Here is a 17693-nt window from a genome sequence, read left to right as displayed (position 1 = left end):
AAAACTGTGTGATTGATCTGGTACCACACACAGTTTACAGCATAATGGACATTAACGGAGCATATTGAACATAATAGACATGGGTTCCTTTAATTACAGTGTTTTAAAGCAGGGAGACTTCTTTCTATCGCTATCTAGACTTGCAGCAGAGCAACTCAGCAAGGAGCCAAGGAGAATCAAGTCCTTGTGCTGCAGGAAGATGGTGACACACTTTAGTGCTGACTTGACAACAGGAAAATTGCAGTATTCATACATGATAAATCACATGCATTGAGCTGAGTGAACAGCTTGCAGTCAGCACTTCCCTGTGAGCAGTGAAGTGAACCAGGACCACAGTGTGAAGCATCTGCTCACAATCTTCCAAGCTTACCAATGATCTCAGCATTTGCACTCTTCTGATGAATAAGGAATGCCAAATGACTATTTTAGAGGTGGTTAGAAGACTGGAAGAGGTGAATCGTTTTGGCAGTATCTAAGGTCAGAGAGCAGGAAGATGCTTTCAAGGATCTTTAAGGAAACATTTTCCTCCAGCCCTAGACAGCAAGTGCCTCTTACTACTCATACAAATAAACTAAGAGCCAGATTTGGTTCAACAGTTTCTCTAGCTTTCATCACAGTCAGATTCATGCTTGACTCCTGCCTCAGCAATGCCAGTTTCTCTAGGTACGCACCCCAGTGGTTACATCCCTCTTTCCCAGAGGTGGCTCTTACCAGTCCTTATTCAACAAGAAAAATAACTGTCTATGTGAGAATTAATTACACAGCCTCCATTAATTATTTACCTGTTGTGAAAGGAGCTACAATCAAAAAAAAGAAACTGGGTTTACTGCTGATTCTCTTATGTTCTTATCCCAGATAGGGAGAAGGATTGCTTTGAAATTATCTCAGTGTTTTGCTCATACTGAAGGGTTTTTTTTAGCTAAGAACTCATTCTTTAAGAGGTGAACTTGTCCAAGAAAAAGTCTCTGCAACCTAACTTTCAACAAAGCTAACTTTAATAGTTCCCCAAGATAGTAATGCTTAGATGTTATCCCTATACTTTGTTATCCCAAAAGTCCAACCTTCCCCTTATAAACATGCATTGTAAGGATACTACTGAAGAAACAGGTTGCACGTTACTCAGCCGTGCTGAGGTACTAGAACTAGCATATTGCTTTAAAAGCACTATGAAGGTGAAAAATTATTCATAACAGTTTCTTAGAACACACACTTTGTGTCATGATGAAGCAAGTACTGAATGTCTACTCTGGCTTTTTATAATATTAATATGCACCTGATAACATGAAAAGTCTCTGCTTTGCCTAAGTCCTGCCTTATCACTCACAGCATTTGTTTTAGAGAGCTAGCATGCAAATATTTTAAAATTTTAAAAAAAAGGTAACTAACACTGGACACATTTAGAATTTAATTTGTTCTAAAATCTCTCCACAACCACACACGCAAGATACAGAATGCCACCTCTTTCTAGCAGCAGTTAAAGGCATGTAGAACATCCTGGCAGCACCTAGCATTTTACAGAATAAGGCACTGGATAGCAAAAGAAAAAAAGCATTTTGAACGTCAGTGAAACACAGTCATCTCTAAACTAGACCATGTTTGTTGTTTCACAGAGCACACCAAGTCTGTTTAACAGTTTGCAGTAGAAAAGACAGATACTCAATGCACAGCCTCCAAAAGTATTTTAAGTCAGCAAGATACAATGGTGAAGACCAGAATGTGATCAGACTATCACCTCACCATATTCCCCTGACATGTAAAATTAAAACTTATCTCCTATTATTGTACACAGTCAGATTTCAGTGTTGTGCTTCTTGCTGAATAAAATTTCCAGAATGAATAAAGTTTCCAGAATGTTTCATGTCTCAGGTACACCCTGGTGTTGTTTCTCAGGCCCTCTATTCACCAGGCCCACAGATGATAGAAGTGTCTGTTGTTCTGCAGAACCCCTATAAAAACAGAGATAATTCCAAGGCCTGCACAGAAGCAAGTCCATTTGCCAGAAGCCTTTGAAATTTCTCAAGTCACTGGGTATTGCACAATACACATTCACTGTCTTCACTGACAATAAGTCTGGATTTTCTTAAAGGCTCAAAATGTATGTAGAAAAGGAAACAAATGTAGTAACAGTGCACTGGTATGTTGCTACCTATGTGCTAAATTTCTGTCATTGGAGCAAAAATTTCTGGTTTCATTGTTGGCATTAGGATGGCCAGTAAACTCTCCTTCCAACTAAAGAAAACAAATTGCCTTGAAAAAACACATACCTAGTACATTAGCCGTACACTGGAGAATTCCTGAGACATCTTCAGTTTCTTCATTGCCAGAGCAGTCTGTATAGGAGCATCTGTTTGATATATTGTGAAAATTCTTCTCTGCATCTCTGTAACTACTAAAAAAAAAAAAAAAAAAAAAAAAAGTTTTAACTACTCCTTATGCAAATCAAATACAAAGTCAACAAATGTCTTTAATGTCTTTCAGAAGTGGTGGCAAAGGATTAAGACCTCCCAATGATGGGCAATTAAAATATCCAGCTGGAGAGAGTGCTGAGCCATCTTGTCTAAAGAAAGGTTGGACTAGATGAACTTTGAGGTCCCTTTCCAACCTGATAGTCTATGACTGAAAAATATTCGCTTTTTAAAAGAAACATTACAGTTCATTAAAAGTCGTCATCTGATGGGATTGTACAGAAGCAGGACTGAACAGCAGTTTACCACTTACATCCAGATTAGGTATTGCTATTCCAAAGCTTCTCTAAGAATTTGAGAGAAAAAATTAAAATCTAAATTAAAAAGCTTATCATGTAAGGCTGTGAATTGGAAAGCACAGAGCAAAACATTACCATGCACCTTTGGCCACCTCACATTAACACTTACCCAATAACTTGATGCTCAAAATACTGCAGGGTCTTTTGAAGAGTCTGCCGAATGGTCTGAGGCTATGGAAGAATAATTTTAAAAATTGTGAGATTAGGGAATTGTAGCGCAGTTCAATTAACAGATCTTTTAACGCACTATTTTTCTCCGGTTTTACTCCTCTTTATCTTCCACCAGCCATATGCCCATCGCAACAACAGATATGAAATATTATTATTCATTCCTTGTATCTTACTTTACTATTAAAATAGGAAGAATTTTACAGTGTGGCATAATTAATATTGCTCGTAAGGCTAGTTGCACATAACAAAGAAGCCACTTCACTCTCAAAAAAAGCTCTCAAAAACTATCACCCGCCAACTATCTCACTAATTTAAAATAATTAATTTGAAATAGTCTGCAAGAAAATGCCATTATTTTGTGATGAAAGTATCACCAGGAAAAGGCATTGAGTTTTTAAACTCTATATGCTCCCTACAGCATTTTCTAATACAGAATATTACAAAGATGCAATTTATTTTGCCTTATTTTCCTGACAAGCTATAACTCTTCAGTCATCTTTCAGATTACTAGGAAAATCAAGTTCATCAAAAGAAAATCATTACATGCTTCAAGCATTTCTATGCTATTTCACTTTAATAGCTGTTCACCAAACTACACATGTGCATAATTTTCTTTATTTGCATTATTACCTCTACTGTGGTGTTCACCAAAATACTTATGTATATAAATGTTTATTTTCTTACTATTATTGCTGCTATGGCTATTATTATTTCAAATGAATTCATGAGAGATCTTTGGGCAAATAAAGGACATGTGATATCCATGTAATTTTCTCTTCTGAATTTTCCAAGTCACTTACAGCAAAATCTTATTCTTCCAAAATTACTAGTTTGCATCAAATCTGAGGTTCTTCACCTGTCTGTTTTGACCTGGTGCCAGAAGTCAGACAGAGATCACAAATGAGATTTATAAGCTTTTCTTCTGTATCAAAAGCACACATGGACATTTTGATCAGACTCACAACAACATACGTTGAAATTTTAGAAATGTTTGGTCTTTCCCTGCCTTTTGGAATAGACATCTAAATGTTTTAGAAAGTAATAGTCAAAATGCCCCTTAATTGGAAGATTTTAATTCTAAAACCACAATCACCTTTGAAAGTCTCAAATTTTGCTTACCAACCTACAGATTCAGCAGTTCAAGAGCTGAGCTTTCTACCTTGCTCAAGCTCTTGCTCATGAGTTTGCAGGAGTCATCTGTCCTGATGACAGCAGAAAGAAAAAACTGTATACCAGGCTACACTAGGTTTGTATGACTGCAAAAAAATGATTTTCTAATACCAAACTAGAAGAAAGCATCTACACTTTTGAATTAAAAAATTAAATTAATTAAATAAAATTGCAAAAAATTGAAATTTAAATGCAAGGACTCAACAAAAGCATAAGTATAGCCCAAACTTGTTAGCAGGGCCTGTTGCAGTAGGGCAAGGGCAATGCTTTAAAACTAGAAGATGTTAGAATTAGACTAGATTTAAGGAAGAAGATTTTTATAGCAAGGGTGGTGAAACACTGGAACAGGTTGTCCAGAGAAGTGGCAGGGAAGCCATTCCTGGAAATATTCAAGGTCAAGTTGAATGGGGCTCTCTCTGGGCAACCTGATTTAGCTGAAGATGCCCCTGCTCACTCCAGAGAAACTGGACTAGAGGACCTTTAAAGGTCCCTTCCAACCCATATGATTCTATGAGCCTATGAACAAAAAATAAGCTCAACATAGATGCAAACCTTGAAAGAGGTTTTTCTTGTTCACTCTGTATCAGGTAATCACTTTACTTCTCTGCAGGAGCTAAGTTACATGTGCCAAAAGGCTTTAAACATTGCATGTTCTCTTGTAAAACACAATGGAAGCACCATATGAGTGAAACCATCACATATCAAAAAAACATCCTCTCAGTGATACAGCAGGTCTTGAAGTCTTTAGGCCTAATGGCTACAAATATATTTAAAGGCATGTTCTCACAGAAACCCAGAAGCCTTCCTGTGCTCAGCAGGCAGAAAAACCCACTCTTTACATACAGAAGAGATGTATTTTCTCACACCAGAACAAAGCAAAGCAGAATAGCTTTAAGCAAAGAAGTGAGAGCTGCCATTTCCCATCTTCATACAGCATTTCCCTCAGCCCCACTCCCTACACACAGAACATCAGTACTCCACAGGCAACTCCTCTGACATGAAATAGGGAATAATAGAAATGTTTGATTGCTAAATTAAATCTCCATTCTGGTTGTACCAAAGTGCTTTTACAGCAAGCATATGGAATGCAGCAATGCTTGATATCACAGCAGAAGAAGAAAAGCAGCTTTTTGTCTTTTCAAGAAGTTTTTCAGCTTAGAATACCTGAGCAATCATCCACAGATTGTCTTTGTCCTTCTCATGCCCGGCACACATACTGCACTCCTTAACCAGGGAAAAACCATTTTAACCACCCCAAGATTTGACAATACAAGCCATCTCCTAGTCCTGAACTTATTTCATTGGAAATCATCCCTTCTCCTGCAGTGCTGAATGGAAAAAAAAAAAAATATCCCACGTTAACTTTCTCTCCTGAAAGCTAAATCAGTTGCCTAGACATTGTCAGATAATTCTAAACAGCCCCATGAACTCACACCGCTCTTCCCTGGCAACTCCTATAAAATCTTAGAAATAAAATACAGATTAAAGTAGGATTTAGTATTAAAACACAGGTCATAAACAGGGCTCGATACAATTTTCTCAGAGCCAGAATGAAAACTGATCCAAAGAGTCACAAAGTCTTTCTTCATCTCTGACAAGAATTATTATGGCATGTTGCTGTGCGTTGTTAAAAAGCCACTATGCTCACCTTCTCAGTTTGCTACATTTCATCACTGGTGAATGTCATTTTGCTGCAGATGTCATTCTGTAACCAGGGCCATGTCTAAACAAAACAGTGAGAAGAGATATGACACCTGTTTACAGCTGCCTGCAAGGGCAGTTTGGTGCACTGCTTCTCCCACTACAGATATTGCCCATGAGACAGGGAATGAGCAGGAAAACATTTCCACCTCTTTTCTGAATCCAGTACCAAGACTGGATGGAGGCAAAATAGCTAAACCTTCTTCTAGCAGCATGGCACATATGACCTCTCCCAGAAGCAAAATTCTACCACTCAAGGAGGTAAAAGACAGCCTTTAACCACACACCTCCTCCACTGTAATGCCATTTGTTTTCAGTGCCATTTATTTACTGAAGAGATTGTAAAGCTTCATGGCTACTTAAAATTAAAAGATTTAATGTATATGTAAACCAGTGACTATTACCTAAACAATTAAATGTCAACTACTATTTGTATGCATCACAAGAGGAACAGTCACATCAGTTCATGTGCCTAAGGAAAAATCAAAGTAAAACAAATTATTGTTACTCCTAACTGTAAATAATTCCAAGCATTGCCATACCAGATCACATCCAAGCTCCATATGGAATGATGATACATAAGGTATACGGGAACACTGGAGATACTCAGACTGATCTCTTGCATGCCAGAGAATAGAGGACTAAAATAACTCCAAATTCAGACATCAGGCCATGGCTAACCCTAATGTGTCAGAATATTGTCAGAAATTTGTAAAAAAATGACTGAATCAATGAGTCACATAGGTTTGAGAGGACCTCTGGAGGTCTTTTAGACCAGCATCCTACTCAAAGTAATTTGAGTTATAACTGGTTGCTCAGGTCATTCTTCAGACAAGTTTTGAGTGTCTCCAAGGATGACAATGCCACAACCTCCCTGGGAAACCTGTGCTAGCACCTGAACACCCTCATGATATCTCATTTCTTTTCATAATTCTGATCTTAAACTCCCAACTTTCAGCTTATTTGCCTCTCATCCTTCTTCCACGCTGTACCCCCATCGAAAGCCCGGCTCCATCTTCCCTACACACCCTGCTCAAGTTTAGCTGTAGACTGCATCTTTCTGCTCTTTTCTTCAGAGAATGAACCCCCTTTGCCAGTAAACATCATTTAAAGACCCCTTCACAAGGCTGTGCAGCCAATCAGAGATGACCTCAGCTCACTTTGTCAGATCCTTGCCCAGCAGTCCTTGCCCCTCAGAGCATACCCCATGTGCATGGAGATCACAGCCCTGCCAGCAACACCACCAACACAGCCACAGACCACATATCAGGTGTACCTGCACCAACCAGAGCCGTCCCCCCTCCAGCAGCAGGATTGAGGAGACCCCAGCTGGGTCCTCGCACCCTTTACCCTTGCACTCAGGGCTGTGTAGTCACTCCTGACATGCTCAAGGTCTCCCCTGGCTCCATCACTGGTGCCCACATGGATGAGCAGCAGTGGTCATAGTCCAAGAGATAATTAAGCTTTGGCAGCCTCTTTTCAACGCTTATGTGCGAGCCCTTGGCAAGCAGCAAGCCTCCTGTGACAGCACGGCAGGCTGGCACATGAGGGCTTCTGTCTCCTCAGGAGAGAGCTTCCTCCTCTTCTGAGGAGATACCTGCCTCCTCTTCTGGAAGCTTCTAGGGTTGAGGCTAAGCTGGATCTGCTGCCCCAATCGAAGGGAGGGAGATCATCTCTCCCACCTCTTCACAGGGCATTTTACCTTCTCTGTACCTGATGAATCACAGGTGGAATAAGGGCTTTAGTTATGTCAGGTTATGGCAGCAGTAACCAATCCTTCTCCAGCCTTCTCCATCTTGAAAGTTTCAACCCTCGACTCTCAAAGCTTATCTCTATTTTTCTCTTCCTTCCTTTCAACATGGAGCTCAGGTCCTTAGCTCTGCAGGGCCTCTGGAAAGATCTGTCCATCCTCCCTGAAGTGTACAGCCTGACTATCATCTACACAGCTCTTCCCCCTGGCACCTCATTGCTCTCTGACCAGAGTGCCCAGCTTTTGGCAGCACCAGGCAGCAATCCCAGCAGTGGCAGCCCTGCCATCACAGCCACTATTGCTCTGCCAGCCACCACTGCTTACAAGATGCACTCCTAGAGAAATGCGCCCTTCCTGCCAGATCTCATCCTGCTCTCCAGCAGAACTGGTTCAAGTCCTGAAGATAGAGGAGTAATAGTTTCCTCAAAACTCCTTTTATGACTAACTGGAGAAAATCTTAATGAAGATATTTTGTCTAAATGAACTTGAAATATTACTGGATTTTAAACTCTGACAATTTCTTTTGAAAAAGGATTCTAGTTTAAACTGTGGGGTTTTTTCTTTTTCTGAGTTCAGTTTTCTCTTCTTGCAGCTTCACTGCCTTGGTTTTCAAGGCAAAAGGGAAAGAACTTCCACTTTAACTGCATCCCTTCTTAAAAATGTTTTTCCTAAGGCAATCAAAAACAAACTTGCCAATTTTCTCGGAGGACAGATTTTAGCCTATTCTCTAGCTATTTGCTGTTGCCTCTGAAATGTCTTTCATTTGATTGCAACACCTTTGGAAATAAACGGTAGGGCTCATCTGCCCAACTGCAGGCACCCACAGTGATTCATTTCATCCTCTGGTTGGTATCTAATACGTGCCTGAGGACTCAGTCTTTATAAATACCCATTTGTTTCTTTTGTCTAGAAGAGACATTGAATGATTGCTATAGACTTTGAGATCTTAAAATGTTTAAGTAAGGACAGACAAACCCTACACTGAGGTGACAGAGCTGCACACAGTATCCCAGATGACTCAGTCTAAATTTACATAAATGCAGTTTCAAAATCTCCATGCCATTCCTTTTGCATCCTAAGATACCTGGATGGTACCAGGGAAGAAAGAGGCTGTAAAGAACACTGCCAAGAGAGCAGCCAGGTACACAGACAGTTCCTCCTTAACCCTAACAAAGTTTCAAAGATTTACCCTCGGAAAAGCTAAGTGGCTCCTAGCTGAGATTCAGAAGGGTTTCAGCATTCATGCTGTTAAAAACTTGAGTGCTTAAAATTTTAAACATGGAAGGTGAAGCACTGAAAAGTATAAAAGGCTCTGCTAGAAGCCACTTGGCTTCTATCAGAATTTCCTCAAGTATGTCCGTCAGGTCAGGGGGCTCCCCCACACTGTTGTGCCCTGGGGAGTTGCAAAGTCCTTCCCAGAGGAATCCGTACCCCTGCATGCAGGAGAGCCTGTGGATTTCAGCCAAATCAGCACTGTGACACTGAAAGTTTTAAATGCTTCAAATTTCAAGTGTTCAATCACAAAGTCAGCAGATGTATATGATTTTAATTGCCAAATTCACTGCTGGTGATCATTCGTTAATGAAAATCATTTCCTTTTTCATATTTCAAAACCAATTTTAGTCAAGTCTTTGTGCTTAGGTGATTGCAGATCTCTAAGCACCCACGAGCAGGTGTGCATCTGGCCCATCCAAAAGAAGATAAATGGAAAAACAGCCATTTTCAGTCTGGGTATTTTTAATATTTACCCCATGATCATGTAAGCAGTGAAAAACTGTTCCCTCCCTGTCCTTCTGGTAAGCAAAATATTGAATTAAAGAGGTTGTAAACAAAGAATCAAGGCTCCAGCTGAAGACAAACATTTATCAACACTCCCAAGCGCCAGGAGTGGAGAGATAAGCATTGAAATTGCAGCTAGGGAAAAGCAGAAAGAAAAAGAAAAAGAAAAGGAAGGCTCCTTTGGCATTCAGCAACGTTCTGATGATGCAGAAAGGAGGAAGGACCCTAGCAGGTCCTGCACAGCCAGCATCCCTCCCTGTCCCATTCCCAATAGCTGAAGAATGGAATGATAGGGAACAGACAGAAATGAGAAACAGAGAAACAATCACATAAGCAATCATCTGAAATTTTAAAAAATAAATAACCTTTAGGAGTTTAACAGTGCTTTTGATAATATAATCAGGAAAAAATTATACATTTTCTCTCTAGATTCTGAACACTTTAAGGTGCACTCATTTTTTAACTCCTTCTATTTGAGCTAAAAATGTATTTTCTTCATGAAGACCAGCTTCCCAATTCCAGATGTTTGTACTTTAGATAAAAGCAGCCCCTGCTTGCAGACCTCCATGACTAGCAGCAGATTTGGTATGAGGAAAGGAAGATGCATAATCGCCAGGAGTGGACTGTCTGGGGATCCAGGGCAGGGTGACTGACAGCTGGAGGCAAAACAAGCCGCCTGCAACAGCTCGCGATGATCCAGACGGGACCGTGCAAGGGTGCAGCAGCCAAGCTCAGTGCGACTAGCAGATAAACCTGAGACCATTCTGCTCCTCAGTTCATACAAACTGGGGTCCTCTTCACAGAGAAATACTTGTGTACATCAGAGAATTGCCTTAAGTTAATAAATAAAATTGAGATTGATAATTTTACTCAATACTGTTTCATGCAAACATATTTACAATGCAAACACTGTGAAGAAATAAAGCAAAGCTAAATAATGATTAGAAATTGTAAGTTCTGCATCCCCAGCTGCCTTTCAGCTAGAAGAATCACAGACATTACGGATGGAAATTGCCTATTAGATCATGTAGCCTAACTCCTTGACAGTGAAGGATAAATATCTCAGGGTGCTATCCCTTGTAACACCAGCTGTGATCACTTTGTTAATCTCTGAATTTCAGCCTGGTCTGGAATGGACAGAAGAACTGTTCTGTGCTGCAGAAAGAATGTGTTCAGTAAGTACAAATATAATAGATGATCTATTGCTAATGCTACCTGTTCATCTTTTAATGCGACCGGTATCTACTACATAAAATCATCAGTGCTACTCCAGCAGACTGATAGGAAATGAAAAGCTTTATATGCCGGTCCTTTTCAAGGATTTTTTCCTGCTGAGATAGAAGAAGAACCAATTTCCCCCGTGTAACTGGACTTAATTTCATATGCAGCTCTGCATAGGTATTTATCCCTTTGAAACCTATGGACAAACCACAGATGGTTTTCATCTTCATTCTGAAACTTAGTTTGAGAGCTGGCAAACAGACACATGTAGAAAGAATCTGGATACATGACGAATAATTTCTTTTACTCAAAGCACTTTGTAGCAGCCTTTAACATTAGCACAAGAGGAAGAAGGCAAGAGAAGGCTTTCCTCTGTATTAACATTATGCATTTTATCAGAGTACAATCAACTGCAGGGAGGTGGTAACTGGCTCTGCTCAAATGTTTCAAATGAAGGACATTCACGCTCGTTTTGATGCAGCCATGAAGGCTCACTGATTTCATAGGGACATATATTAATGATCATGACATTCTCATCTCCCTTACGTCTTTCTCTATTTGCACCTGCCCATTCTGGTCAAGGGAGAGGCAGAGAAGTGCAAAGCAATTTAGATCAGTTTTGGGGGATAACCACTAGTGCTGCCACGCTCTGCTCTGTCAGGTCTGCCCATGGGCAAGCCTATTCCCCAGCAGGGACATGCTCGCTGCTTCCAGGCAGCAAACCTGTCTGCAACATATGAATGTTTCCGAGACACGTTTTCTCCAAGCACTGCAGGGAAGTTAAGATTCAGCCTGAAACTGCACAAACATTAAGAAAGCCAGTATTACCAAAATTGGTCTAAGCATTAGATGTCAAATACTTAAACTCACACTCAATAAAATTTCATCAAGGTCAATACAATGCTGCAGGCCCTTGGGTGCAGATTATTTTTTTAGTGTTTCATTTCCTGAAGCTGAATTTTCTTTGCATCAGATGTTAAGCTACTGAACAAGACAAACAACTAAAACCCACTGTGATGCTCGTATTGATGACACTTTCCTGAATGTTCCTGTTTAAGACATCACAGCTCTATTTCAGGCTATGAAATAACAGATTGATTGACTACAGACTGCTTGCATGACCTTCTATATAACTGACTTGTCTGTGTTAAGTTGAAAGATACTAGCCAAAAGTCTGGTTTTATTATATTTTCAAAAAAAAAAAAAAAAATCATTCTGTCTGTCTGCTGAAATTAGAAGTTTCTCACAGAACGTGCCTCTCTTCACCATTTTTATACCTCACACCCACATTCTTGAGAAGGATGTTACTCATGTAAAAAGCTGATCCAGCCTGGGCTACTAAGTGAATAACCTCATCACAGCACTGATAGGGGTATCATTTGACATCACCATATTTCATTCAGAAAGACAGGCAGAAGTCATTTCTACAACAGCAGAGCTTAGCTATATGTAATGTGTTAATGTAAGTCATTAGGAGCTCAGAATACTTGTGCAAATTTTTTCCAAAATCTTATGCAAAAATCAGTTTTCTACCTCTCCTGCTAGGGGCAGCAACTTGTTAAGGGAGTAGAAGTAAAAAGCTAGTAAAAGGAGTAGTATTCACGGACACTAAGTGGTGGAGGTTTATGATGGAGCCACGTTTGATATAAGCTGCTACACTGTAACTTCTCTGCCAAAACCCCACCCCCGCTCACTGGAGGATTCACTTGCAATTAAGCAATCTGAAGTTACAGTAGTTCTGTGACATAAGTCATAAGCCTACACACAAACAGAAATGACTGCCTTTACATTCACTTTTCTTCCACTGGCAGCGAAAGGGCTGTATTCAAAAAGACAGTTCTTAAATTCAAACTATTTGGCGGCAGCTAGTAGCAGCTTCCTAAATAACAGAAAAAAAAGTGTTCTTACTTCAATGTGTTTTAAACTGGGGCTTTAAAGAACAGCAGAAATAATTCTAAATGAACAGGAAAGTGTAACAGAAGTGATTTTCACTTAACAGTTTTATAAGTGATGCGTTACATTGGCTTTTCAGAAAATAAAATCAAATGGAAGTGTTAATCAGTTTAATGCTTCTTACGCTGTAATTTGTGTTTCAGAAAGATCAGTGCAGGGCTTAGGGGCACACAGACTCCTCTTAATGCATGCCCAGTCACTCTCAACTCCTTTAGGGATAGCCTATGCCTCTTAGATGGGAGCAGAGTATTTGACTTTTCAAATCAGTGACAAATTATGTTTTTCTGATTTTGATTCTATTTTCAGTCTTGTATTGGATACAAGTCAAGACAGAACTGGAGCAAATGTGAAAATTGCTGCAAGGAACTAGCATTCAGTAACATACTAAACTGCACTTTTAAAGAATAAAGCTACGTCAACCCGTTCCAGGATACCATTCCCCTATAGCAGAGCTCTTAAGGGCAGAAAATATTATTTTGATAATGAATAGCATATAGTATCATGTTCTTTACTCATAATTAATCAAAATTTATGTCTTTGTGGGTGTAAAATTCATCCTTTAAAATGGAACACAATAACGAAGCTGGAATCAAAAGGAGAATGTACCATTAAATTTGCTTGTGATGCGCATATAATTACAGAGTTATATTTTAAAAACAAGGTCATAAATCAATGTCCCTATTAAGTTCCCAACATTTTATTATTTATCTCAAATAAACTGAACCCAGCCTGGTGACAAGGGCAAGGGTTTGTTTTGAGAGCAGCTGGATCTGCCTCCAGATTTCTCTGATCGGAGTGTATAACCAAAGACCATTCGACAGCGGTTCAGATGAAGGAGGACAGAGGGACATCTGTGTTCTGTCAGGAATGTGATTTAGGAGCATGTTAGAATGGATAGGAGCTGCCTTCACAATTACTCAGCCTTGTGGGAACATCACAGTGATCAAAGGCTGTGAGAGGGCAGAGACAGTCACGGGGCAATATGCAGGGAGCCCTCTTGCCAGGATCTCGTGAGCCGAGGGAGCCACAAGAGCTGTGTGCACAGCCTGGGGTGTATTGCACTGGGCAGCTAAGTGTGGTCCCACCAACCATCATCTTCACACCCAGGTGCTGAGCACAGCTCCCCGACCCCACGGCGCCGGGCTGTGCCTCCACCTTCCTGATGTCAGGGCACTTGGCTACGCAGCAAACTGGTACTGGGGGAGGCAGCAGGGCAGCAACTTGATGAGATGTTCAGGACAGGCACAGTTAGTTTGCTGAGAGCAGCTGTGACGAAAGAGCTCGTCTCCTTGCATTGCTGCTGCTCTGCCTCCCTGCCCCATACACCCTGCTTCCCCAGCCGACTCACCAGTGCCAACAGTGGGATGTGCATGGAGGTCTCATCACCACACACTTTTCCCCAGACTACAAAGCTGTTTTGGTGGGAGTTGAGCCCTACCATCCTTCTAGTTCTCAAGCTCAAAAAAGAGAGGGTTTGAAGTGAGCACTTTCCAGATGAACACTAGCAATCCTTCACCCATCCAGGCGTGTCGGGAAACATTTACCAACCCAGAGGAACATAAAATTAACTTGTGCTGATCGAGGATCAGGTCCCTACATCCTCTAGTATAACTACAGCAGGGAAAAAAAAATTTCCAATAATCAATATAAAAGAAAAGGTGTAATATTGTGCCTGCTGGAAAGTGCTAGAAGCTGTTGTCCGGGAGCAAGAATGGGGTGGATTCAATGCTGCAACACAGCAAGGTTCACTTTTTGATATTTTCCCACAGTTCCACAAAAAAAGTAACGTTTGTGCAAAGTCATACTCAGCTAAAACTGAGATGAAGATTATAAGTGATAAAAAAATGCAGCAACTTATTTTAGCAATATTTTAGTGTAATACATCTCAAATAGTTCATTACTGAATTTCGTTCTATTGAATCTCATACAACTGACAGTACAGCTGTACTATCTCATGAATGAATTGCACAGGAGATACATTTCATATACATTTTTGGACTACCTAAGAAGCAGCCTGTTTGCACAGCCTTCTTGCTGCTCTGCTCTATGGTCAGCCCTCTTGGGTACCCAAAGCTCCTTCTCCCCTTGGATTCCCACTCTTTCCTGCTCTGTTCAAAGCTCTCCACATGCTCAGACCAGCTCTCAGTGGCTCCTGTTACCACTGAGAACCCTCTGCATGGTACAATAGTATTAAATACACACACATAATACTTCTTCAGTGAAAACACAAAACAATAGTTCACTGAGTACTTCAATCCTAGTCATTGCTGAAGGAAAGCACAAAAAAATATAGCTAAGTATAAACATCGGGAACCTGTAGCATCTTTCAACTTTGAAAGTTGGGATGAGGAAAAATAACTGCTGCATTCATGTTTGAAGAGACAACAATAAACCTTGTAGGTTAGATATATAGTATATACATCTGTAAGTACATAAATATGTTTATACACTTAACAGAGACCCCAGAACAGAGAGTATTATGAAATATGGAATGAAGATCTACCTATAAAAAAGTATTAGAGCTTTTTGTTTAGAAAGAACATCTGTCTGTGCTCCCTGTAAATGAATCTTATTGAATCAATTTTATAGGCAAAGTGTGTTTTCTTTTACTCCTAATTACAGTTATTCCTGATTTATATCAGAAGATGTGAAAAAATAATCAGATCCAAAGTGTTAGACATATGGCAACTTGACTTGTTGCATGAAGGCATATATTCAGTATCACAGAACTCAGTAAGAAAGCACCAAAATAAAAAAGCATCTCAATAGTGGTTTCTCTGAGTGAAAAATGAAAAGGCAGGGGACCTGGTTCTTTTCTTAAACCAAGACTAGGACAACAAGACTTTTTCGACTTAATGACATTATGCCAAAATGTGTAAAATGGAAATGAAGCTGTAGTTACGATGCCAAGATAAAAAAGGTAAAATTTAAGTAATGTGTATCACATTAAAAATTTAAAATTGTCTATTTTTTGGCAACCTGAGTTGCTATAATTACCTCCCACAGAAACCATGAAAGCCATTGTTTGGGACATGAAAACCAAGTAAGGTGAAATTTTTGCATTCTTAAACAAGATTTCTCTGCGAGAAGGGAAGAAAGAGGACTTGGATTCATCACAGTTTTATTCAGGTCTTAATTCAAGGAATGTGTTTATTTCAAAAACAAATTCAACAACTTTTCTGTAAAACTGTAATTGTCTTTTATAGCAATGTAATACTGGAGGTTAAACAGTCAAAGCTTAGAAAACACAAATACTAAGGTTACCTCAAAATACTGCACTGAACTACTTCTGAATTCTTCAAATATTTGGGGTAACATATGCTCTAATTATACCATTGCATTACTATCAAATTAAATAGCGTCTCTTTTTTTTTAATATACTAAAACAAGACAGGTAACCTGAAATATCATCTATTATTATCAGCATTATAAGACCAGATTCCCAGTGGAGAAGGAAAAAATCAATGAGAAAAGTCTTAACTGCAACTGGGTAACTATTTCATGCACTAAAACTCCCATTAAACAGCTTGTCTACTCCTGTCCAGCACTTAAACTCCAAACAGAAAAGACTGTATTAAAACCAATGCAAACTGAGAGTTGATGGTGATACAACTCATAAGGAATTTTGCCGAGCTGCCTAATAATATAAAAAAAGACTATCTGATGCCATAATAGCAGATACAGCGGTCCTGCAGATCAAAACTACTTGTTGCCCTTAATGGTTTATGCTTTAACATACTAAACTATCTCAGAGACCTAGCAAACATTCAGTTGCAACTGGAACTTTAGGAGGAAATTTTAGCAATGACCACAGATATAAGTACAGGAGTATAGCACAATCGTAACAAAAAGGCTGGAGAAAAACCTTCCTTCTTACGCTAATCTACGAGAACTCCTGAGACACTGATTTCAGTCTTACAAAATTATAGCAGCATATGTTGCGGGCTCTCCCTGAATTCACTCCTGATGTTAACAGCACACAGACAATAGGTCTGACTCTCAAGTACAGGTGCAGCTATCCAGACAATCATTAAGTCGTGGATTTCAAAGTCTACTTTAAAGAAACTGATCTGTCAGGAATGTCTGCACATCCAGGAGGCACAGGGAAATCTGTTGCTGAAATATTTCCAAACGCACAGCCAGAACTTTGTTTTACCCTATTCAGTACAGAGAAGCCCTACAAATGTAAGAAGTTCGCATCCCCCCACTATTCAGGAACAACGTGCACGCCATGCACCATACAGATGTAACTTTTTATATATTGAAAAAAAAAAACAAAAACAAAAACCGTTGCTAGTGCCAGTGATAAGCACTTTATGACTTTGTTTTCATTCAGAAAGAGACTCGGCACAAATGATAAACCCAGCCAAAGTGGCAGCTGCGCCTAAGCCTGACTCCCGATCCGATTTCCAGCACCGGGCTGCCGGGAGCCGTACTCCCGCAGGTTTGCGGAGCTGGCAGCCGGCAGCCGGAGCGGGCACGGAGAGGCAGCGGGCTCCAGCGACCCCGCGGGACCACCCGGGAGCGGGGCGCGGGCACGGCCGCCTCTTTCCCGACAGGGACCCGACGCCCCGGGGCAGCCGCGGGGGCGGGGGCCGGGCGCGGGGCACTCACCGCGGGGGCCGTCAGGCGGCGGATGCTCTCGCCCAGCGAGTCCAGGTTGACCCGCCGGCGGCGCGGAGCGCGGCGAGCCCCGGCGCTGGCCGCGGCGGCGGCGGCGGCGGCGAAGGGGGTGTCGGCGGGGCCGGGGGGGCTGCGGCTGCCGTTCCAGCAGAGGCGGGACAGGGGACACTCGCCCTCCTCCTCAGGGCTCGTCTCCGGGCAGTCCGAGCCCAGCGAGCTGAAGGACTCCGACGAGATCTTGCGGCGGGACATGGTGCCGCGGGCCGGGCGCGGGGCGGCGGCGGGCTCAGCGCGGGGCGGCGGGCAGCCGCGGCGGGCAGCGCCGAGCTGGGCGGGCGCGGGGGCGGCCGCCTCGCATGGCCGCGGGTGCCCCTGGGCGGGCGGGAGCAGCGGCGGAGCCGCCGCGCCGGGGCCGGCGCAGACCGCGGCGCTGCCCCGCTCCGCGGCTCTCCGCTCCGGCCCGGCAGCGCGGGTGCCGCGCCGCGCCGCGCCAGGAGCCTTTAAAGCGGCGGCGGCGGCAACCGCGGTGCCTGCTGCCCTCCTCTGCCTCGGCCGCCCGCC

At 41.6% G+C, this 17693-nt stretch overlaps 1 protein-coding gene across 2 annotated transcripts in view; it reads right to left on the bottom strand.

Annotated features, from left to right (window-relative positions):
* Positions 1-17465, bottom strand: part of GUCY1A2 (guanylate cyclase 1 soluble subunit alpha 2) — a 133844-nt gene extending 116379 nt beyond the window's left edge. The window contains exons 1-3 of one of the 2 annotated variants that reach the window (XM_086881967.1): positions 17124-17465; positions 2874-2935; positions 2265-2389 (exon numbers count right to left, since the gene is read on the bottom strand). In XM_086881967.1, the coding sequence (XP_086738093.1) occupies positions 2265-2389; positions 2874-2935; positions 17124-17384 (448 nt within the window). In that variant the 5' untranslated portion in view covers positions 17385-17465. The remainder of the gene's footprint in view (positions 1-2264; positions 2390-2873; positions 2936-17123) is intronic. The other variant, XM_086881968.1, reaches the window with a different exon arrangement.
* Positions 17466-17693: the final 228 nt, after the last annotated feature.

The sequence above is a fragment of the Cyanistes caeruleus genome, chromosome 3, assembly GCF_971803275.1.
Source record: "Cyanistes caeruleus chromosome 3, bCyaCae1.hap1.1, whole genome shotgun sequence".
Taxonomy (NCBI): domain Eukaryota; kingdom Metazoa; phylum Chordata; class Aves; order Passeriformes; family Paridae; genus Cyanistes; species Cyanistes caeruleus.
This window is presented reverse-complemented; position numbering and strand designations above follow the sequence as displayed.